The sequence below is a fragment of the Caretta caretta genome, chromosome 8 (genome assembly GCF_965140235.1).
Source record: "Caretta caretta isolate rCarCar2 chromosome 8, rCarCar1.hap1, whole genome shotgun sequence".
Classification (NCBI taxonomy): Eukaryota; Metazoa; Chordata; order Testudines; family Cheloniidae; genus Caretta; species Caretta caretta.
In genome coordinates, this window is record NC_134213.1 from 24,591,707 (window position 1) to 24,616,737 (window position 25,031).

Genomic DNA, 25,031 nt, shown 5'->3' on the forward strand with positions numbered 1-25,031 from the left:
CATTACATCCCTAATTTAATCAGAGAAACAATTCTTTAGAGGATTTCTCATACCAGCATTCAATATAGTGATAAAAACCACAGCTAGCTTAAATACTACAGAAGGGTATAATGGAATGAGTGTTTTCTTAAAATTGGAAGGGATTTCATCATGCTTAAAAGAAACGGCCAGTTCTCGATGGGCTTCTGTGATTGTTTCTGGAGTTACAAGAGAAGTATAATAGTAATGCAGTTAGTTAAACTATGCTACATTTCATTTGTAAATATGACATGCATGAACATATTTAGTTCTGTTTCCCTCCTCCCTATCTTTTAACTAGAAGAATAAAATAATTTTAAAACAGAAATAAAAAAAATATGAAAAAAAATTCTGAAATATTTTATTTGGAAAATCCCAAATCCATTCCATTCCGTGGAAACTAACTGGGACTCAAACTGTATCGATGTTTTCAGTGCACGTGAGCCAAAGACAGATGAGCGCTAATCACTGTGACAGCTCGGAGGGAGCCAATAGAGCCTCCTATTTCAATCGTCCTTGAAACAGGAAGAATTTCCACAATAGTGGGCAACAACTCTTTTGGAGGCACTAGATCTATTAATTCAAAAATATCCATTATAAAAAGAGAACATAACTATGGATTTACACAATAAACCATAAAGACTTTTGGACTACTGGGTAATAAGTTCTATGCAAATGAAAATACATATTTACCCTTATGGATCATAATGACTTCAGGCTATTTCACTCCTTTGGCTAAATGGGTGTGATGAAGTATGTATTTACTCTTAAAGATATCTTTTAAAAGGCCTAAATGCAACACTTACATAGCCTAAAGCAGTGGTTCCCAAACTTGTTCTGCCACTTGTGCGGGGAAAGCCCCTGCCGGGCCGGGCCGGTTTGTTTACCTGCCTCATCCACAGGTTTGGCTGATCGCAGCTCCCAGTGGCTGTGGTTCACTGCTCCAGGCCAATGGGAGCTGCTGGAACCGGCGGCCAATACATCCTTAGTTCCGCACCACTTTCTGCAGCCCCCATTGGCCTGGAGCAGCGAATCGCAGCCACTGGGAGCTGCAATCAGCCAAACCTGCAGATGGGGCAGGTAAACAAACCGGCCCGGCCTGGCAGGGGCTTTCCCTGCACAAGCGGCAGAACAAGTTTGGGAACCACTGGCCTAAAGGTAAATTTTACTACTCAGTAGACTAGAATGTGTCTGTGACTCAACTAAATAATTCACAATTTAAACTCCCATTAAAGATTTAATACATAATAAAATTAAAGGGTCACATTTTCAAAAAAAGCAACATCCAGAATTGGAGACAGGTTTCCGAAAGAGTTCAGATCCCATTCAGGCACTTAAAGTTGGCTAGTTTTCAAGGGTGACTGTGATTTAGGCCCTAATTGCACATCAAGCACCTAAATGAAGTGGCCATATTTTCAGAAGTTCTCAGCATCTCACAGCAACTATTGTTATCAAAAATCTAACTATATTATTTCATTTAGGTGCTTGATATGCAATTAGGGCCTAAATCACAGTCAGCAGGAGTCTTTTCATTAACGTCAGTGGGCTTAGACATTTGCAAAAGTAATAATGGCTATTTAGCACAATGAACACTTTTGAAAATTTGGCTGCAGTTTTCAGACAAAGTGACTCAAACCAGAAAATTCAAGATAAAAATCCTCAAACATTTCTTAGCTCACCAAACTTTTGTTCACATTTCAGTTATGGCCATTTGCTTAACTTCTGTTGTCTGACTTGTTCCTGCTACTATCTAAGGGTATGTCTACACTACGGAATTAGGTCGAATTTATAGAAGTCGTTTTTTTAGAAATCGGTTTTATATATTCGAGTGTGTGTGTCCCCACAGAAAATGCTCTAAGTGCATTAAGTGCATTAACTCGGCGGAGTGCTTCCACAGTACCGAGGCTAGAGTCGACTTCCGAAGCGTTGCACTGTGGGTGGCTATCTCACAGTTCCCGCAGTCTCTGCTGCCCATTGGAATTCTGGGTTGAGATCCCAATGCCTGATGGGGCTAAAACATTGTCGCGGGTGGTTCTGGATACATATTGTCCCCGTTCCCTCCCTCCCTCCGTGAAAGCAAGGGCAGACAATAGTTTCGCGCATTTTTTCCTGAGTTACCTGTGCAGACGCCATACCACGGCAAGCATGGAGCCCACTGAGGTAACCGTCACCGTATGTCTCCTGGGTGCTGGCAGACGCGGTACTGCATTGCTACACAGTAGCAGCAACCCCTTGCCTTGTGGCAGCAGACGGTGCAATACGACTGGTAGCAGTCATCGTCATGTCCGAGGTGCTCCTGGCCACGTCAGCCGGGAGCGCCTGGACAGACATGGGCGCAGGGACTAAATTTGGAGTGACTTGACCAGGTCATTCTCTTTAGTCCTGCAGTCAGTCCTATTGAACCGTCTTATGGTGAGCAGGCAGGCGATATGGATTGCTAGCAGTCGTACTGTACCATCTTCTGCCGGGCAGGCAAGAGATGAGGATGGCTAGCAGTCGTATTGCATCATCTTCCGCCGGGCAGCCATGAGATGTGGATGGCATGCAGTCCTTCTGCACCGTCTGCTGCCAGCCAAAGATGTAAAAGATAGATGGAGTGGATCAAAACAAGAAATAGACCAGATTTGTTTTGTACTCATTTGCTTCCCCCCCTCCCCTGTCTAGGGGACTCATTCCTCTAGGTCACACTGCAGTCACTCACAGGGAAGGTGCAGCGAGGTAAATCTAGCCATGTATCAATCAGAGGTCAGACTAACCTCCTTGTTCCAATAAGAACAATAACTTAGGTGCACCATTTCTTATTGGAACCCTCCGTGAAGTCCTGCCTGAAATACTCCTTGATGTAAAGACACCCCCTTTGTTGATTTTAGCTCCCTGAAGCCAACCCTGTAAGTGGCGTCGTCAGTCACCCCTCCCTCCATCAGAACAACGGCAGACAATCGTTCCGCACCTTCTTTCTGTGCGGATGCCATACCAAGGCAAGCATGGAGGCCATTCAGCTCACTTTTGCAATTAGGAGCACATTAAACACCACACGCATTATCCAGCGGTATATGCAGCACCAGAACCTGGCAGAGCGATACCGGGCAAGGAGGCGACGTCAGCGCGGTCACGTGAGTGATCAGGACATGGACACAGATTTCTCTGAAAGCATGGGCCCTGCCAATGCATGCATCATGGTGCTAATGGGGCAGGTTCATGCTGTGGAACGCCGATTCTGGGCTCGGGAAACAAGCACAGACTGGTGGGACCACATAGTGTTACAGGTCTGGGATGATTCCCAGTGGCTGCAAGACTTTTGCATGAGTAAGGGCACTTTCATGGAACTTTGTGACTTGCTTTCCCCTGCCCTGAAGTGCATGAATACCAAGATGAGAACAGCCCTCACAGCTGAGAAACGAGTGGCAATAACCCTGTGGAAGCTTGCAACGCCAGACAGCTACCGGTCAGTTGGGAATCAATTTGGTGTGGGCAAATCTACTGTTGGGGCTGCTGTGATGCAAGTAGCCCACGCAATCAAAGATCTGCTGATATCAAGGGTAGTGACCCTGGGAAATGTGCAGGTCATAGTGGATAGCTTTGCTGCAATGGGATTCCCTAACTGTGGTGGGGCCATAGACGGAACCCCTATCCCTATCTTGGCACTGGAGCACCAAGCCGCCGAGTACATAAACTGCAAGGGGTACTTTTCAATAGTGCTGCAAGCTCTGGTGGATCACAAGGGACGTTTCACCAACATCAATGTGGGATGGCCGGGAAGGTACATGACGCTCGCATCTTCAGGAACTCTGGTCTGTTTCAAAAGCTGCAGGAAGGGACTTTATTCCCAGACCAGAAAATAACCGTTCGGGATGTTGAAATGCCTATATGTATCCTTGGGGACCCAGCCTACCCCTTAATGCCATGGCTCATGAAGCCGTACACAGGCAGCCTGGACAGTAGTCAGGAGCTGTTCAACTACAGGCTGAGCAAGTGCAGAATGGTGGTAGAATGTGCATTTGGACGTTTAAAGGCGTGCTGGCGCAGTTTACTGACTCTCTTAGACCTCAGCGAAACCAATATTCCCACTTTTATTACTGTTTGCTGTGTGCTCCACAATATCTGAGAGAGTAAGGGGGAGACGTTTATGGCGGGGTGGGAGGTTGAGGCAAATCGCCTGGCTGCTGGTTACGCGCAGCCAGACACCAGGGCGGTTAGAAGAGCACAGGAGGGCGCGGCACGCATCAGAGAAGCTTTGAAAACCAGTTTCATGACTGGCCAGGCTACGGTGTGAAAGTTCTCTTTGTTTCTCCTTGATGAAACCCCCCACCCCTTGGTTCACTCTACTTCCCTGTAAGCTAACCACCCTCCCCTCCTCCCTTCGATCATTGCTTGCAGAGGCAATAAAGTCATTGTTGCTTCACATTCATGCATTCTTTATTCATTCATCACACAAATAGGGGGATGACTACCAAGGTAGCCCAGGAGGGATGGTGGAGGAGGGAAGAAACATGCCACAGAGCACTTTAAAAGTTTATAACTTCAAACTTTATTGAATGCCAGCCTTCTTTTTTGGGGGCAATCCTCTGTGGCGGAGTGGCTGGTTGGCCGGTGGCCCCCCAACCGCGTTCTTGGGCGTCTGGGTGTGGAGGCTATGGAACTTGGGGAGGAGGGCAGTTGGTTACACAGGGGCTGTAATGGCAGTCTGTGCTCCAGCTGCCTTTGCTGCAGCTCAACCATGCACTGGAGCATACTGGTTTGGTCCTCCAGCAGCCTCAGCATTGAATCCTGCCTCCTCTCATCATGCTGCTGCCACATTTGAGCTTCAGCCCTGTCTTCAGCCCGCCACTTACTCTCTTCAGCCCGCCACCTCTCCTCCCAGTCATTTTGTGCTTTCCTGCACTCTGACATTATTTGCCTCCATGCATTCGTCTGTGCTCTGTCAGTGTGGGAGAACAGCATGAGCTCAGAGAACATTTCATCACAAGTGCATTTTTTTTTCTTTCTAATCTTCACTAGCTCTGGGAAGGAGAAGATCCTGTGATCACTGAAACACATGCAGCTGGTGGAGAAAAAAAAAGGGACAGTGGTATTTAAAAAGACACATTTTATAAAACAGTGACTACACTCTTTCAGGGTAAACCTTGCTGTTAACATTACATACATAGCACATGTGCTTTCGTTACAAGGTCGCATTTTGCCTCCCCCCACCGCGTGGCTACCCCCTCAACCCTCCCTGTGGCTAACAGCAGGGAACATTTCTGTTCAGCCACAGGCAAACAGCCCAGCAGGAATGGGCTCCTCTGAGTGTCCCCTGAAGAAAAGCACCCTATTTCAACCAGGTGACCATGAATGATATCTCGCTCTCCTGAGGATAACAAAGAGAAATAAAGAACGGATGTTGTTTGAACGCCAGCAAACATACACTGCAATGCTTTGTTGTACAATGATTCCCGAGTACGTGTTACTGGCCTGGAGTGGTAAAGTGTTCTACCTTGAAGGGCGCAATAAGGCTGCCCTCCCCAGAAACCTTTTGCAAAGGCTTTGGGAGTACATCCAGGAGAGCCGCAAATGCCAGGGCAAATTAATTCTTTCACATGCTTGCTTTTAAACCATGTACAGTATTTTAAAAGGTACACTCACCGGAGGTCCCTTCTCCGCCTGCCAGGTCCAGGAGGCAGCCTTGGGTGGGTTCGGTGGGTACTGGCTCCAGGTCCAGGGTGAGAAACAGTTCCTGGCTGTCGGGAAAAGGGTTTCTCCGCTTGCTTGGTGTGAGCTATCTACAACCTCATCATCATCATCTTCTTCATCCCCAAAGCCTTCTTCCGTGTTGCCTCCATCTCCGTTGAAGGAGTCAAACAACACGGCTGGGGTAGTGGTGGCTGAACCCCTAAAATGGCATGCAGCTCATCATAGAAGCGGCATGTTTGGGACTCTGACCCAGAGCGGCCATTCACCTCTCTGGTTTTCTGGTAGGCTTGCCTCAGCTCCTTAAGTTTCACGTGGCACTGGTTCAGGTCCCTGTTATGGCCTCTGTCCTTCATGCCCTGGGAGATTTTCACAAAGGTTTTGGCATTTCGAAAACTGGAACGGAGTTCTGATAGCACGGATTCCTCTCCCCATACAGCGATCACATCCCGTACCTCCCGTTCAGTCCATGCTGGAGCTCTTTTGCGATTCTGGGACTCCATCATGGTCACTTCTGCTGATGAGCTCTACATGGTCACCTGCAGCTTGCCACGCTGACCAAATAGGAATTGAGATTCAAAAGTTCGCGGTTCTTTTCCTGTCTACCTGGCCAGTGCATCTGAGTTGAGAGTGCTGTCCAGAGCGGTCACAATGGAGCATTCTGGCTAGCTCCCGGAGGCCAACACCATCGAATTGTGTCCACAGTACCCCAAATTCAACCAAGCAAGGCTGATTTAAGCACTAATCCACTTGTCAGGGGTGGAGTAAGGAAATCAATTTTAAGAGCCCTTTAAGTTGAAATAAAGGGCTTCATCGTGTGGATGGGTGCAGGTTTACATCAATTTAACGCTGCTAAATTTGACCTAAAGTCCTAGTGTAGACCAGGGCTAAATGTCTAAGTTGAATCACTACTGAAAGCAGGTGTGTCACTGAAGCTTATCTGAGGGGAAGACCGTTTGGAAATCTGAACTACTGTTTACTACTGAACTACTGTTTAGGAGGCATTAATTAATTATGCAAATGAATAAATATAGGTAAGAGAATGTAGATGTCTTTGAGTTTGCACTTATCAGATCACCTCAGTATACCGTGCCTTTGCAGATTCAGCGTTAATCTTTTTGCAAAAGAATAAAGCCAACATGTTTAAAAACAAATAGGGCTAAATTCTTCTCTCAGCAACACTGCTGTAAATCCAGAGTGATTCCACTGATTTTCCTACAGAGGTATCACTGAGAGCAGAATTTGGCTGTTATAGAGTCAGGGGTCTTCAAACTATTTGATCAATATAAACGATAAATCTCACAGGACCCACTTCCATAACTGACACCATTACCGTAGCCATTTTGCTGGAGGAACATATAAAAGGGGCTGACTAAAAGAATTACTCTGTCGAACAATATTTAGTGAGGGAAAACTTATAGGACTTAACATAGAGGACATGCAAAGAGCATCCCAGGATACACAGGGATAGCAGAATCTTGTTCATGCCCCAAGCGATGTCTGACGGCACAGGAAGGATTCAGACTCAGAACATTACCTCTGAACTGAATGAGCCTAATGTACAAATTCTGCTTTCAGTCAGACTTGTACCATCCTACTCAAGTGTCTGAAATTGTGTCTTTGAGGACAGAATTTTGACCACAACACCACATTTTCAGTAAAGGCTGACAATAATGAGCGTACACATTTGTATGTGCAAAACCAAAATCTGGCCCCCAAATGAGTACGTAGATGTGCAATTAGGGCCCAATCCAAAGCCAATAGGAATCTTCCCATTGATTTCAACAGGTTTCACCATTTGCAAATGTAAATAATGTCTGTGCAGCACATACTGCATACACATTTTTTTTGCAGATACAATTTAGGCACCTTCATTCGATAATCTGACCCTTGGCCACAGGTGGAGCTCCAAATGATCATCCGCACAGAGGAAACAGTACTTCCCTCAATGTTCTATCACCATTTTAGTGGTCACTATTATCTCTCTTTTTTGGTAATATTGCTGTTTAAAATAAAATGAGAGAGGCGGGAATGCTCATAGATGCATACTGAAGAGTAATTATTATAAAGCACAAAGGCTTCGTCTGTGCTGTTTATCTTTTTGTCAGTCCATGCGACAACACTATTACAGTATTAATATGCATTTTTAACTACAAGTTTCTGTGAATCCTCAGTAGTCAATTTTGAATATTAGTAACTCATGCGTTTTATGTTTTGTTTTTAAGGGCTTAGGTCTACCTAAAATGTAACAGGATGAAATTTTTCATTATTTTAAAGAGGTGTTACAAAAACAAAGAAAGGCATCCCCTTTTTATGGATTTGTCAGAAGGGGCCATATCCTGCTCTCCTTATTCACACAAGCAGTTCCACTGGCCTCACTGGGGCAGGTAAGCAAGCATCATATCTGCTCTGAGACCTTTTCATACCAAGTTTCATCCCAGCTGAGTACTGAAAACCAAACTATAAACCATGGACAAAGAGGGTGGCTTTTGTCATGGAATACTGATAGACTTAACTTTAGCAGCACTCAGAGGCACCAACACAACCACAGATACCTCTTTAAAACTGTAAGTGACGTGTTTGTAGAGCATGATATAAAAAATATTTTTCATTCCATCACAGTTAATTTATAAAGATTTTATGGGATTGCCACTAGAGAAGTTATGAAATACAGCAAGCCATGTACTAGCAGGTAACAAAGTGCACAGAATGTCCTTTCCCACGATTTAGCACTATAAGACATTGTCCATAAAACATGGTAAATACAAATATATCTTCTCTTCTCTGGCAGAAGCCAAATTAGTTAAAATATTTATGGATAAGTGCTAACAGGAAACAAGATGGCAATAATTATTAACTCAGCTGTACAGATCATCTCCAAGGCAATCGTTTTACATTTCTGGCAACTATCCATTGGTCTGAATAATAAATCCAAAGAGATCAATTTAAAATAAACGTCTACTACTTAAAAATAAAAGACTGAAACATTGCACCATAGAAAAAGTGATGTCCAATGCAGTATGTTTAATTTGTTAAAGGAAAGCAAAGAAAAAGATGTCAGGATTCTGTTGCTTTAGGGGCATAATTGTAAAGAAATGCTGCATTCATTTTAAAATGAACAAAGATATTACACAAAAATCCTTGACTTAAATGTCTTAAGTCACATGATACTGCAATTTCTTGCACATAGGATGGACTGCTTCACCCAGACAGAGCCTCACTGACTTCAGTGGAGCAGTGAATGGTGACAGCTGTCCCTCTGTATGAAAGAAATTGCAGGATCAGGTCTGTAGAGTCCAATTCATTACTCCTTCAGCCAGAAAATCTCCCACTGAAATCAGGCCATTGAACTGGGCACTTACTCTCTTCCTTAAAGGTCAGTGCAAAGACCATACATTTAAATAGAAGCTGGTTATGACACTTTAACAGGCGCCTTTCTACGGTCTCAAGATTTATAGGTCACGGACATTTACTAACGTTTATTTCTGAAACTCCGTGCAACTCTCTATCAGTATGTCTACATGGCAAAAAACCCAAAAACAAAACAAAACACAACAGCAACTCTCAGAGCCTGGTCTACAGAATCGGGCTCATACAGAAAAGTGCTAATAATAGTTGTGTGAATAACCTCAGTGCTAGCCTGGACTCACAAAGTCGAGAGCAACACACCCTAGAAAATCAAAGGGAACACCTTCAGAAGTGGCGAGGAGGTAGTCTTTGGGGTGGGGGTGGGGGGAGTCAGGGCTTCACTATTTAAAACACCATGAGGTGGAAGCAGGGTACACACTGACATTGACATGAAGCACAAAAAGACAGCCAGTTCCAAAGAGCATTTATAAAGTGGGTCACTGCTAACAGCATAAAGAATACAGCTACCACCCTTTAAACTTTGTAACTTATGTTTTTCCAGCCCATGGTAGCACACGTCTCTGTCGCTGCCTCCGCATTAAATACTTTTCTTTATTTTTAATCTCTTTCACGCCTCTTTCTTAAATAAATAGTATAGTGCTGAACCACAACTATAATTTGGATTTGATTGCTAATGCTGAAGGAACAAATGCTTCCTGTCTATTGTAGGGAGGAAGAACACACAGGTGGAAGCTAATATATCATGCATTAGAAGGTAGAAAGAGGGGCTTGAGAGTGGCTACAGGTAATCAGACAGAGATTGGTACCAGCACACAGAGTTTTCTCTAAACATAACGTAAGCCAATGAGTTAACAGTTAATGGAGAAAGCTACTACAGGAAATGTAGACATGCAAAGTGACTATTTCCTATAAATAAAATACATCTCACTCTCATCTTTACTCTCTTACTGCAGTAGGTGTCCATTTCCCAGGAACTATTTGAACATAAAATACATAATATTAAGAATGCAGCTTTTGTACTATACTCAGTTAAAAATGTATTTTTAAAGCTGAACTCAATTCATATGTAGGTGTTTGAAATAAAACCATTTACATTATAATGTATGCACATTATACAGATCTACTTCATATATTTTAACCGATGCCTATGATACTGATGACAGCACTCTCACTTTTGGGCCAGGTGCTCATGGATTCAAGTCTTTTATCGTCATCTGAGCTCTTACTGGGTTTTTATACCACAGACCTGGGAGAGGGCACTGCACTACTAAATCCTTCACACAAGATACTAAACTGAGGTCCCTTCTGTTGAACCCTGCACTCTCCAGGAAATTAAAGAATTCATGATACTATTCAAAATGAACAATGGATAATCTCAATATTCAGACCAGAACAATGGATAATTTTTCAATAAGACATTTTGTCATATCCTAGACATTTGGGAGCTACTTCTGCATTCATCGAAGTTGCTATATTTGTCTACGTTAGCATGCACTACCAGCAGGGATGTGCAGTTAGGATAATTTTGGGGGTGCAAAAGTTCTAAATTTACAGAAAAATTTTCAACATGAGACTCAGACTAGAAGCTTTTTGGGAAAAGACCATTGTCTTTTGGCCGTACAGCTCCATACGCACCCATGTCACCACAGAAATAATAAACCACTAATGAGCAAATAGTAATTGTGTGTTATAAAAGCAAGAAAGTGATGCCCTCCAATATGTGGTTTTAATATTCATGTTTAGATGCCTTATATCAGGGCACTCTACCACTCCTGCCCTTGCCAGTATCTCCAGTATGTAAACAATAAGAAGGAATTATTGCCAGCAGGCACAGTGTTCTTCATCTCTTTCCCTCCTTCTCTCTTTCTCCTCGCCCCCTCATGTTTTCCATCTTCCCCTTTTCTCTATTTGTCTTTTCTTCCTCTCCTTCTCTTTCCTTTACCAGGGCTCTATCCCTCTCTTGTTCTGCCCTTTTCTGGTTTACCTGGCTCCAACCTCTCTCCTTTCCCCTTAACAGCGTTACCCACCACACTCCTTCCCCAACTCACTCCCACACAAGCAAATGGTCCCTCCTATCCCGTCTCCCTGCCAGGCCCATCGAAAGGAAAATGGGCAGCAGTACATCATGTTCACTGAGGTCCCACCCTGTCCAATTTCACTTTATTTGCACAGAGATTATAGAGCTTTCGGTGGGCCCGGTACAATTGCTCCGCTTTACCTCCCTCTCATCAGCCCTGCTCCCACTTCATACACCCAGAGGCAATTTCTGACTACCTGAAGTCTGAAAACCCTCATCAGACTAATTCCATAACAGCAGCCTGCTTCTGTTGCTTCTTTATTAATGTTCCCTCTCTGGAGTACCTCAAGGAACTGTGGCAGATTTTAAAAGAACACAGTGGTGAGTATGGACTAGTGATGGAAACTGAAAACCCGAGGTCCACTAACAGAGAATTGCTTTGTCCTACCAAGAAAAGTGCAACTGCACAGTTCTGGGATCACTACATCTTGATCTATCAGTATCTTACTTTGTATTTAGTAACCAACTCTGGGGCACCTTGAGTACAGAAGTTGCAATATAATATTAAACTTAATTCTCTACAGAGCTTAGATGCTATTAGGGTCTTGCATAAAAACATCCGCAGATTGTAAGAAGTGAATCTTACCCTGATAGACTAATACTGCCTTTGTTTCCTGTAACTCCTTCTCAATGGAAGGATTATACACTCAACCAACCATGATGACCCCCAATAAGACAAACCAGTCTATTGTATTAATTTGGCTCCATGCATGTGTACTAAAGCCACGTGCCAATATCTACATAATACTGTTGCTCTTTAAAATTATGTCCAAATGTATATTTTGAACAAAGTCACTTGTTTAGATTCCACCTTCCTCACCTCAGTATGGATTAACAACTATAAGTAACACATCACTTAAAGTAAATCTAATTTTGGGGATAAAATATATCAAGCATTTCTCTCTCTTTTTAGGATATTCTGTATCAGAATCCCAAAAGAGCCAGACGCGCACACACAAATTGTTTCCAACTATTTTAAAAAAGTAAACCAAAATTTGCAACCTAATTCCAGGCCAATATTCTCCTCTGAGATCAGTACATCATCCATGGAAGATCAACAAGCAAAACAAATGCAGAATATGCTATAGAGGACACTCAGTGAAGACTTCAGAGGAAAAGATATATCCCAAATTTCCTTCTGTGCCTCAAAACAAATGTATAGGTTAAAGTTTGTTTTCTAAACATAATGGAGCTATTGGGGGCGGGAGAAGGAATCTTAGCTGTTGTGTCAGTGTCAAAGTCTCTGCTCCAATTATTAATCAAGAGGGTGCAGATTTGGAAATCTGACATCTCAGCTAGCATTAGTTGTTTAAAAATAGACTATTAAGCCCTCTGGAGATATTATCTTTATAATGAGTCTGATTAGTACTAGGGAAAAAGGAAGCTGAGAAGGAAATTCAAGTACAGTAACAAACACCTGGAAACTCTCTTGAGAATGTTGTATTAGGCTCACTGCAATCCAGTTCATCTTATGTAACACAGAATTCATTATGACAGGAAAACCATTTTGGTTTAAGTAGCTATTACACCTCTTCATGTTTATTTTCAACTTTCACCTGCATCAGGAAACCTTTAAGGAAAGCTGCAGCATGACTGGCACAAAGCATACTCTCAACAATGGTAATACAGGGCCTGATTCAAAGCACAAAGAAGTCAATGGAATTAGCTATGGTTACTATGGTGTTGCACAAAAGCATTACCTGAAGAATTTTACTCCTGTGAAAAATATGAAGCCTGAAAGCAAATTCAGACATGAAACCTATCAACTCACAAATGTATCTGAAGGCCTCATTACTTCCCTTTATGTTCATTCAGTATAGCCCAGAGTTGGAAAGTCAAGTACATATATACTCTTTACCAACAGGTTTTGAAAAAGAAATTTAATCTTATGAATATATATCCAACTTTCTGACTAGGAAAGGTCAGAAGTAAATGAATTTCTTCCAGTTTTAACACTGTTACTGACAAGAGTAACTATTTTGAAGGCAACTGCAAAGCCTGACTTAATGTGGATGGTGATGATAGAAAAAATTTCTGACAATGGAAGTTTGTCTGTATGTATGTCTTTCTGTTGGAAAAGATGGGACTCTGAAACTAAGTTCATACTGCAGATATCAGAGATCTTCTCGTGTTAATATCCCAGGTTGTGTAGTCTCACTTGCAGGCAAAAATCTTAACTCCCATTAAAGTTAGTCAAGCTATAAACACATATAGGCAATGATTTGTCTTCAACTGAAGTCAATGGGAACTTTGCCATTGACTTCAGTATGAGCAGCAGAAGGTCCACAGGAAGGAAAGTGGACCTCAAAATGAGATGAGAATCTTTCTGAAGTAATGACAGCTGCAAAGAGATTCTATCAGTTAAGGCCAAAACTCCCAAGAGGAGCAAGACACGACCCTATATGTTAAGTATTTCTTTCCTTCTCTTCTTGTATGCCTGTCTTCCTAGAAGCTCATTTCCTGTTAATCAGTAAAGATATTCATTATGATTTATAGAGTACTATAAGTGCATTCTTATGTGTTTCTTATTTTACAATTAATAGGTTGAGGAAGTAATTCTTACTATTGTTGATTAGGAAACCCCTGAACTCATACTAAAAGATAAAAAATTATTGGAGAAAAGCTTGTAGTTTCAGGAATGAAATTAGTCATGTTCCAACTATTTAAGCTCAGATACATTTATATAATATTCAGACTATAACCCTTTTAGCCAATTGTGATTGGTAAAACTGAATATATGTCTCTTCACAACAAACCTGCCTGCCAATTTTGCCAAATTATCCAACAAAGTCTTTAAAGATTTCATTGTTTTTCAAAAGTAAAACTTTTCATTGAAGAAACTTAAATATTCAAGACATACACAAAAAGTTTTCAAAATAATATTTAGTTTGTGTGTGCTGTGCCACATTACACAGGTGACATTATCATTTTTCAATAGAGATCAAATTTCTGGAAGTTATTTAACAGATTCTGCATCCCCTTAAATGAAAAAAAAAAGTTTGGTATCAATGTCCAGTTTTGATTTTGGGATGTAACACTAACCTAACAGTTCTAGCTCACAGCACTGGCTAGTAAAACTCACCACTCTGAAATGGAAGTTTATAAAGATTCTACATATGCCATATCTGTTCTACCCAGATTTCATTAAAAGGAAGCTGCTTAAAATAAAATGCAATTTTGTTTCTTTAGCACTTAAACTTCCTGAACAGAACATACCAAAATATCCCATGATAACATAACTAGAAGTTCAGTGTAAAGATGTTTTAGATTATATTTTAGGCATCTGCTTTAAAACTTAATACTTAGGAACTGATTCTGCTCCTAGTGAAGTTATTGGGAGCTTTGCCATTGCCCCAAAATGACAGCAGGAGCAAGGACTCAACTAGCAAGTCTTCCAAAAACAAAAGCTAATATTCTTATCATCTTAATGTTACCATTTTATATTCTGGACCATTTTCTGTAAGTCACAGAACACCTTCAGTTATGAAAATAAACCATAAATGGCTGCCAGTGCCCTGTACAGACAGCATTTTTGGAAAGTATTAATTCAGATCAGACCATTGAACCATTAAGCAAAATATATTTTAATGGGTACAAAGGTCAAGATAGTGCAAAGTGGCACTTATATAACTTTTTTGAAAAATAGTTTTACATATATAGTTAGATGTACCAGCAATGTCGGACAATTTGTTTTTAAACAGGATACTTATCTCCTTCCCAGTCCATACATTTCATTAATACGCATTTACCGTGTTGCCTTTGCTGCTAGAATGTTTTATGTCTGTATGTCACCATTCAGGGCCCAAACCAGTTCCCTTAACCAAATAAAACTGAAAATAAGTTTAAGACTGCAGAATTTGGCCCATAACATTTACATGTAAGCAAAGTGATTACTAGGAAAGTTCAATCTAACCCTTGAAGAGCTCCTTCTCAGATGTTAGTTTCAGGAATGCTGCTGTTTTCTCAACCGTTCATTAGACCCCCCCCAATAATGGAAGCAAAACACACTAATGATTTAGTTAACTTCTTATCCTTTCAGCAACTTCAACATTTGATTAAGTATAGACTATTAATGAAGAGCACAGGAATAGCTCTGATTTACATAACAAAGGAAAATGTTTATTGGGGCTGATTTTTGTGTGTGAAGTTTGTTTGTAAAGCAACTCGCTTTATTAAAAAAAAAAAGCTTAGGTAGAAAAACAAGTCTGTAAGCAAAACCTCCACTTGAACTCAATTCCCACCCACATAATCTGAAAGGTACTTTTGATGTAAAGCACAATGCTTTGTGACATTTTTGAACTGTATATTAATGGGCCATCACCTCATCCGTAAGAGAAAAGATAGCTGCATAGTGTAGTTCCACACCTAGTTTAGTCTTAGATCAAGTGTAAGGAAATCTAGCTAGGAATAGACCTAGTTCTCTACCCAGTTCACAAACTTCCTCCACACATTTAAGCACTTCTCAGTGACTGGCATATGAAAAAGCATGAAGGTCTTGTAAGTGCATCAAATAATTCGCAGGCAGTCCAACGTGGCCTTGCTAGCTGAAGTATTTTCGGGTCCCTTCGCTCCCGATAGGCACAAAGTGCAAAGAAAAATAAATAAATGTAAACTCTTTCAAAGAACTAACAGCAAATCGGGGATTGAGTTGAGGGGTATTATAATTTGTCTTTCGGCTGCAGTGGAACCCCGTTGTCAGCAGGGGGCGCTCTTGCACGAAGCAAAACAAGACTAACATTGTTCCACTGACTATAAACTCAAGGGCCCGCTCAATAGCGCTTACAGTACGTCTGAAGTGGTAGCTACTAAACAGTAAGACTGTCAATAAATCGTACAAGCTTTGAACATGTTGTGAGTCATAATATAAAATAATCCTTAGAGACTATATTGCAGATTATTAATTTATTGGATTTTTCCGGGGGAGGGGGAGAGGCGAGGGCAAGAGGCACAAACCTGAGCATCCCTAAATCCAACCCCCCTCTGATTTCATGCATTTATCCATAGATTTTCATGGATTTTTTTTACTCCCCAAAATCTGCATGCAGGTTTGGACTGGTAACATTTGCTGTAGCAAATAGGCAAAGGCGGCCCCTATTCGGTGTCTCGTAATGCCAAAGAGGAGAACAAGTCCTTAACAGGTTTATAATGCACACAAAGAACAGCAGGAGGTTTGGGGGGTGGAGGGGAGAATGGAGAGTATGGTTGGTTGATCACCGGTTGGGGAGTACTAGCCATTGCACAGTGTAGCCAGATGAGAAATAATCAGACATTTCTCCCCCAACCCCCCAAGCTTATTATTACCACAATCTTCAGGAGAGAGAGGGGATAAAAAAACTAAATACTCACCATATTGACTTCTGATACCATGTCTATGCTGGCAATGTCTATGTTCATGCCAACAGCCACTGGGGGACCTGCAAACCAACGAGATGGTCCGCAATGTGATCTCTAAGAACTTAACTCATTCTTACCAGAGTTATCAAGACTAATCAAAGGGCGATATGGCACGAGTGTTGGTAACAACAAAACAGGCTCTCCTTTGATACCTGGAAAACCCTCCGTTTGCAGAGTATTCACCCTTTGCCTCCGCCGTCAGCTGTAGGGACATTTTATGTAACATGCACACACGTGTTAATAACGGGGGCTCTACAGACACTGGCTATATAGATAGACAAACACAAATCGATTATTGTATGAACCAGTTCAAATCGGTACCTGGGGGAGGGGGAGAAAAGATCGGACTGCACATTTTAACTCTTTCTACTCGACACATGCGACATGCAAACTGAGAAAAAGAGAATCTCACCTGAGATTCAAATGATTTATACCCGGCTCTTAAGATTGCTTTCTGGAGTAGTATACACACATTCAGGCACACAACTAGTTCAAAGTTGCAGCAAACATTGGGTTAAGTGACATTTTCTGTATCAATTAACAACATATCTTTTGTACTCAAAAATAGTGACTGTGGTCACAGACACCGGCTCACTAGAAAAAACGCTGGATAAACTTAAGAGATTTTCATCTGAATAACGCCAATTAACCGACGGTTTAATTATGGGTTAATAAGTTATCAGCACACACTCTCACAAATGAGACCGATTACAAATATACAGGAGATTTCAATGATCGCATTAAGAGCATCCTGTGTTAAGAAAATTCAGTAACAATTGGCTTAACTTTCGGTCAGCTTGAGAAAAATGGCAACATACACACCAAAGCAGCAGCACCCACAACACGTTTAAAAACACACACACACAGGAGACACAGCCTGGGTATGTAACATCTCCTATTCAAAAAGCAATCAAATTACCTCCAAAATCTGGCCTCAGGCGAATGTCATAGCCTTTCAGCAGTCTATCAACGGTCTCTTTTACCAGCGACATATTGCTAGGGTCATTGACACTAAAAAACAATAATACATATGTCTTATTTCTCAGATCCGATCTCCCCATTCGGGGAACAGTAGCATACAGGGCAATTCAAAGTGAAGGAAAAGAGACGTCTCAGTCACTTACCTCTGTGCACACACCATTGCTATTATTAAGAAGAATGACCAAATCCCAAAGTAGCCCCTTTTCCGGACTCTCAACATCCCTTTAGCTTTTGATATGATTTAGGGTTTCAGTGAAGAGGAGAAGAGATCCAACTTATTCTGGCCAGTGCAGTAATTCTAATGTGAAGCGCATGCGCACGGCGTACCACAACATCAAAAGGAGCAGTGGTTGCTGCTGGAGATGGAGCAAATTTCCTTGCCAAAAAAAAAAAAAAAAAAAAAAATTAAAGGGGAAGAAGGAAATGCATTCTTTAAAAAAAAGGCATCCCACAGAAGGATCAAGTGTATTTTTGTTGTCCTTTTTGTCAGTCTACTCCAATATAATATAAACTGCAGCAAGCAGGGAAGTTTCAGGAGTTGCAGGGTACGGCAGTTTTGCAACCTAGCTTAACGGGGGGCGGACATGTGCAGGATCCGATTAGAAACAGAGGGGGAAAGAGGTTTAAAAGAAGCTGGGGATGCAAATCGTGCGAGAGGCAGACAGGGGGGTAGCTTAACTTTACGCTCCCCGGAAACAGTCTACGCGGAGAAAGGTGAGGGGCAGAAAAAGGGACCTAGATTGGCAGGGGGGAGGGAGGGAGAGGGTTGAGCCTATGGTAATCTTTCTGGGGGGAAATGCAATGATGACGAACCAGGTTCTTGTAAGAAGGGATTCGGATGTTTCCTACTCTCCTGGCAGGAGCTGTTCCTAGGTCAGAGGAATTGGGGAGGGGAGAGAGGGACTCGCTATATGACGTTACCAGCCAGGCAATTCTCAAGATTATTTATATCATGAAAAGGGAGGCAATTAAAACGAACGTCTCCCTTTTATGTTCCCATTCGATTTTAGCGTGGCTCTTAAAGAGTACAGCAATGGCTGGCAAGGATGGGCAAGTGTGGGGAGGCGGGCGGGAGGGGGGGATCATGCTCTTTTCCCCTTTAGCAGGGAATGCAAATTCCTCAGGTAGGTTTAGCCTGGCTACGGAATGGGGTCGGGGAGCGGGATACCCTGCAAAGAAAACTGGGCTTTTAGTGACCATTCCATACCCGGTGCATTTCCACTCACAGACCCTCCTTACCTTTCTGAGTAAAACACCAGAGCGGCTGAAATGCAGCGTTTAGCCGAATTAATGCTTCAGAAGAAAGCAGAGACGAACAGAAAACTGGTTTGAGGATGTTTTGAGTGACATTTAAATCCTGAGCAGAAGAGAGAGAGAGGGGGAGGAGGGAAGGGGGAAAAAAAGAGAGGACTTTAAATTATTCCTTGCAAATCTGCCCGCTGCTGTAGCTCCTTTTACACCTCCTCCTCCTCCAAATACCCATTTGGACCCGTGGATCTGTGTTGCTTCATTGAACGGATCTGGGGTGTGCACGCGTCCTCGCCTTGCCTGGATTGCACACGGAAGGGAATTAGGCAGAGACACTTTAATTCCCCAGTTCACAAAAGCAATATTTAATTCGCTGCAAGGGGAAGGGAGGGAGGGAGGAGGAAGGAAACAAGGGTGAGTGTTGCACAGAGAGAGAGAGAGAGAGAGAGAGAGAGAGAGATGTGAACCGTGGCTAAGGAAGAGACGCTTTGAAAGCCCCCGATTTCCCTCAATAAACGTTTAGTCATTCCACTCACAGCAAATGACAGGAGCTCCAGGCCTGCTAAATCTCCTCACCCCCCCCCCCCCCCCGCCCCCGGGGAATGGTTTAAAACCTCATGCCCCCCTACTCCACAGACCACAGCCCATTGCTTGGTGAATGCTATTTCACATGCATGCATATCACAGTCACCAAACAAATAAACGCCTCTGATCGCCTGGACTAGGGTTTTGTTTTTTTTTTTTTAGACATATGGATATATTTTATCAACTGAAGCAAGAGAGGTAGCTGAGCCCCGCGTGAAGAGGCAGAGCACAGTCCCCGGCCTCCCTGGGCATGCACTGCATTTAAAAACCAAACCCACTGGCTGGATGGAGATGCAGCTGCAGCGTGCGCCAGCCAGCTGTAGCGACCCCCAGACCCGGCTATGTCCACGTGACGCCAGGCAACATGCGGGTCCCGGTAGCACGGGTTGCTCTTGGCAGATTGCTGGGAGGGGAGCTCGAGGAAGAGCAGCTGGGGCAGGAGCGAGAAGGGCTGGGTGGGGGTTCGAGGAAGAGCACCTGGCCAAATAAGATGCATAAGAAGAGGGTGCAACTGAGGAGGCATGGTCTAGATGTGTGGTATGGGAAATGGGTGCAGTTGAGGAGAGGCATTATAGGTAGTGAGTGCAGCTGTCGGAGGAAAGGGGATACAGCTGAAGAGACATTGTCTCAGGAAGGCACATGGGAAGGGGGTACACATAAGAAGGGGCATGGACCAGGAGTGCAAATGAGCAGGCCTTGATTGCAGGTAGAGGGTAAAAGCACAGATAGTATGTGGGAGAAGGGGTGTAGATTAGGAGACCTTGAAGAAACAGCAAGGATGCAAAGGAGGAAAAGCTGAATACATGAGACATAGATGTAAAGCCCAGCAGCCATTTAACAAAATTCTGCAGGTATGTTTAAAATAAATGCAATCAATGTTCAAATATTGTAGGTTAGTGAGTGGGAAGGATCAGAGTCAAATCTTGTAGGGGGTCAAAATATCTTCTATCTACCCTTCAAAATATTCCTTAGGTAACACAGATACCAGTTTACCACAGTGTAGTGCATTCCACAGGCAACTCATGCAAATCCACCTGTCTGCTACACTCACACAGTAAATCATATCAATAGGAAATAGGTAGGGTTGAGCAACCCCCTACCACCACAACCCTTAAATACCCCCCCCACCCGACAAATTTAAGCCTTTTCATGAGATCTCTGTATTTATTTGGTTTTGGTTCCTCTGAAAAAATATTAGACTCAAATTATTTTTGAAGTGCCAGAGTAGGGGGAAAAAGAGGTTAATATGCTTGCAAAGAGGGCTGAGACTCTCGCCTATTATGGCGGTTGAAGTTATGGTACAGGGAGAATTCATACTTATGAACGCCACAAGGTTAACAGGCTAGAAGAGTTCTCAGAAGCTCTGAAATATCTTATTTATGTATTCTAAAAATAATCATGCTTGAGTAAAAATTTTTAGCAGTTTGTCACACTGTGATGCCCCCCCCCCTTTTCTTCCCTGTTCAAGACTGAGAAATAGGATTTTTTTAGTGCATGATGGATGCTATGTTAACCAACGAAAGTATCTGTTCTTTCACAGCTGGGATGCTTCACTTTCAAAGCACTTGAAAAATGGCCCTCGAAGCAGGTGGTGGACATTCATTTGTACAATGAATCCTGTATTGTTAGATATATGCATAATATGTATTTCTTTTTTTCTGCAACCACATGATAAAACCTGCAATCTGGTAGTAAAAGGCATTGATTGTGCCCTTTTGTCCTCACCCGTAAGGATTTACATTGGAACCGCATCTGACATTTCAAATTCCTACGTTATTTTCAGCTCTCTGATATTACTATTATATTGAACTGCTATTAAAATATTTCTTTCTTTCCTGTCCAAATGTGAATCAGATAAAAAGAAAGATCTAAGGCCCAGGGCTGGCAATATTCAATGCTGGATTAGGGGAAAGATTTATAGTTTAATACCATGTGACAGGGCTAGAAACAGAGTCAAGACATATATACAAAAGTGAATACAGTTTTATATGGCAATGTAGATAGCATTTGTACTCAGCTTTGGCTTTTGAATAGATAACAGCTCAAAACAGTGACATCCTTACACATAAAAGTTTATTTTGTTAATGTATTTATTATAAATATCAATTTTAAAACAGTGATACAAAACTGTATATAAAAATAAAGTATGGACAAGCAACTAAAAACAAACACTTTACAACAACAGAAGCTACTTAAGTTTATTTTAAAATCTAAGAACCTGATGACACTATACAGTAACTAGGGGCCCAAGATCACTCTGTTCACACTGACTTCAGTGGAAGTTGAGGGTCCACTATACCCCATGGGATCAGGGCCTGAGGCAACTTGTCCATTCTGTTGATGTAGAAACTGCATTGGGAGGACCACCTCCTTCTCATATGCAGACATCAGAGCTCAATGTCCAGGTTCCATATCCAGAAGATAAGCTCTATATCAAGGGAGGCTAAGCATTATAAACTGCCATCCAGATGTGCCCCACAGACAGATGGAGAGGAAACCTAGCTAATCTGGTCATGTTGTGGCTAGACTGGACAAGCTAGACAGTAGCCTGTTGAGCTAATCGGGGGCACCACCAAACAGCTGTTCAGCCACACCACCCAACAGCTGGTCAGCAGCCACCGCCAAATAGCTGTTTGGCAACTCCAGGAGGGGCTTGGGGGAGGTTGGAGAGCAGCGGACCAGCAGGCAGGGGTCTTGGGGAGGGGATGAAGTGGGGACAGGAAGAGGCGGAGCGAGGCTGGGGCCTTGGGGAGGGGTGGGGCGAGGCCTCAGGGGAAGGGGCAGAGTGGGGGCAGGGACTCGGGGTGGAGCACCCCAGGGGAAAACCACAAGCTGGTGTCTGTCTTGCACTAATAATATGAGTGACCAAATTCAGCTCCATGTTGACAAGCTGAGAGTGGTGATTGCACCCCCAAACCCTAGATTACTATTCAGCTGGAGCAAACATAAAGGTCACTAAAGATGTAGGGTCTGCTCCCCAGGAGATTCCTGATCGTTTTTGTATTAAGGTGGAACAGGAAGAGATGATATTTTCAGATGCTCATTTTCAGGTGAGGCAGTACATCAGGCAATGGTTGAGTTTTGCTCCTAAGTATGTGACAACTGGTTGGAATGGCAGCAGCCATCCCTGTGCACAGATCAGGATGGGTCACTTGGCAAGATGGTTGTTTAGATTGAAAGTAGTTGCAACTGTCTTGGTTTCACTAAGAATTAGTGGAAATAAGTGGTCAAAATGTCAATGTCTTGACTAAAAGAAAAGGAGGACTTGTGGCACCTTAGAGACTAACCAATTTATTTGAGCATAAGCTTTCGTGAGTTACAGCTCACTTCGTCGGATGCATGCAGTGGAAAATACAGTGGGGAGATTTATATACACAGAGAACATGAAACAATGGTAACACCCATACAGGTAACACCCATTGTTTCATGTTCTCTGTGTATATAAATCTCCACACTGTATTTTCCACTGCATGCATCCGATGAAGTGAGCTGTAGCTCATGAAAGCTTATGCTCAAATAAATTGGTTAGTCTCTAAGGTGCCACAAGTCCTCCTTTTCTTTTTGCGGATACAAACTAACACAGCTGCTACTCTGAAACATGTCTTGACCTGAGATTCACTTCAACTCTATGGGAATAGTTTCCTGTGTCAGCAATACAGATGTCATCAGCATACACATACTTCTCAGCCCACATTCCAGGAAGGTCATGTGTTCGTATTGAACAAAAAGGGGAACCAAAATTGATCCTTGTGGAAGCACTTTGCAGAGATGTTTAAGATGACTGATTTTCTGCCTGACTTGCAGGATGTAACTTTGGTTAATCATTTCTCAGATGAACCACACCTTCAGCCAATATGGAATAAATTTCAACAGCAGCTTGTCAGTCAGCCTGGTGTGCCACAGAATGCCATAGGCTGACATCAGGTCAATAAGGGCTGCGCTAACTTTCTTTCCTGACTCAAATGGTTTTCTGTGCCTTGTGTCAGACAGACTGCCTGATCTTGAGTGCATCATCCCCTCCTGAATCCATCTTGAATGCAAGACAGCTGAGAATCGGCTACCTACTTGTGCAAGCACCTGGATTGGCAGGAATCAGTCCTACTCCACTGATATGGTTAAGGTCTGGCATCTCATGATTCTGCAAATTTTATACCATAGTTGAGACCACCAGATTCCCAATGAAACCCAGGACTGGCTTCAGCTCTGGAAAGACCTGAGATATTTGACTTTAAAAAATGACAATTTTGTGTATAAATAGAGGGAGTCATAGTCTCTAAAAATGATCTACAATACCTTGATCTCCTTACATTTGTACTCCTGGTAGCTTAAAACACCTGGCTTCACAAGTAGAGAGATGCAAAAAATAGTCCCCATAAAATGTTAACACTCTAAAACAATCTTTTTTTTTTTCCCTGCAGCATATACAGAATATACTGTCCCGTGATGTGAAATAAGAGTTTTGGGCCAGATCCTGAGCTGCTATAAATCAGTGTACCTCAATTGAAGTTAATGGAGCCACAGATATGCCCACTTACACTAGTTGAGAATCTGTCCCTTTATTTCTTTATTCGGGGCTATGCGACTTGTGAGTAATAAGTCAAAGTCATGCTGACAAGACCTTTATACCTCTCTTCACTATCATGTTTTTACACACACACACACACACACACACACACCCGTACAAGTGCAGTTTCCCTACTTCTTGGCCTTTTCAATAAGATGAAGAGTAACAGTGACAGTAGCATGGCCAATTAGGTTAATCCGAGGTGTGATTATTGCTCCTTGAAAACTTCCTTCCCTGACAAACCAAGGGCTGCGCCGCACCCATGTATCTATTTGCTACACCAGTACTGACTTGAACTCTAAATACATTCTATGGGTGGCATACCTGAGATCACTTATTCACTGACGCTTTAAAAACTCCTGCACCCCAATCTGGGTCTATGCTGGTTATGTACTATGTATGTATCTTGTGACCCTAGTAACAGATACTTGTAATCCCTCATAACTGAAGCCTGACCCCAGATGCCCAGTACCTTCTCTCAACTTATGTAAATTTGATTTTAAACATTAGCTTTAATTCTTTAAATCTGTTCTTATGAGTTAAATATCAGATGCATTCCCTACCATCTAATATGTACTTTGTCTTGGGGACTGAATATGTCCTGCAGCCATTGCAGGCAAATGTTTGTGATGATGTGTTTTTATAAGTCTTTTCCACCTCTAACTTCTCTAAGATGAGACTTTACTGAATTTCAATTTGAGTCAGAACATGTCTTATTTTACATGAACATTAAAGTTGCAATGCATTTTACCACTTGGTTTTCTTTTTATCATTTTATGTTTGAAAGTTGAACTGACCAATCTTATGCATAAATTTGGTCTGGTAAATTGTTTAGAGAATAAGTAACATTAATACAATGTTCACTGTACTTAATTGCAGGAGGAAAGCAGGGACGGGGAGCAAAGCATAGATGTTAATTAGCTTTTCTCTGTATGGAGAGTTTTTGTAATTGGAACTCAGATTTGTTCATTCTAGAACAAACTGCATATTATATTCACAGAGTTATAGTATATGTAAGAGCAAAACACAGATCATGACCCAGACTGTATTTTATAAGTGAAAAGAACTGAAAGGAAACATTAAGGTACTGAATTCCTATGTCTTTTAACAAACATACCTTTTAGCATT

General features: G+C 42.3%; 1 protein-coding gene and 1 long non-coding RNA gene across 7 annotated transcripts in view; one reads left to right on the plus strand and one right to left on the minus strand.

Moving 5' to 3' along the window:
- Positions 1-19,128, minus strand: part of GABRB2 (gamma-aminobutyric acid type A receptor subunit beta2) — a 247,403-nt gene extending 228,275 nt beyond the window's left edge. The window contains exons 1-4 of one of the 6 annotated variants that reach the window (XM_048860134.2): positions 18,746-19,128; positions 17,650-17,882; positions 17,445-17,536; positions 16,478-16,545 (exon numbers count right to left, since the gene is read on the minus strand). In XM_048860134.2, the coding sequence (XP_048716091.1) occupies positions 16,478-16,545; positions 17,445-17,536; positions 17,650-17,726 (237 nt within the window). In that variant the 5' untranslated portion in view covers positions 17,727-17,882; positions 18,746-19,128. Of the gene's footprint in view, positions 1-16,477; positions 16,546-17,444; positions 17,537-17,649; positions 18,212-18,745 lie in introns of those variants that run through there. The other 5 variants (XM_048860135.2, XM_048860136.2, XM_048860138.2 and 2 more) reach the window with 5 other exon arrangements.
- LOC125640948 (uncharacterized) lies at positions 18,119-24,653 on the plus strand. Its single transcript, XR_007357948.2, has 3 exons — positions 18,119-18,220; positions 23,326-23,459; positions 23,758-24,653. It is a non-coding gene; the product is annotated as an uncharacterized LOC125640948 (long non-coding RNA).
- The last annotated feature ends 378 nt before the right edge of the window (positions 24,654-25,031 follow it).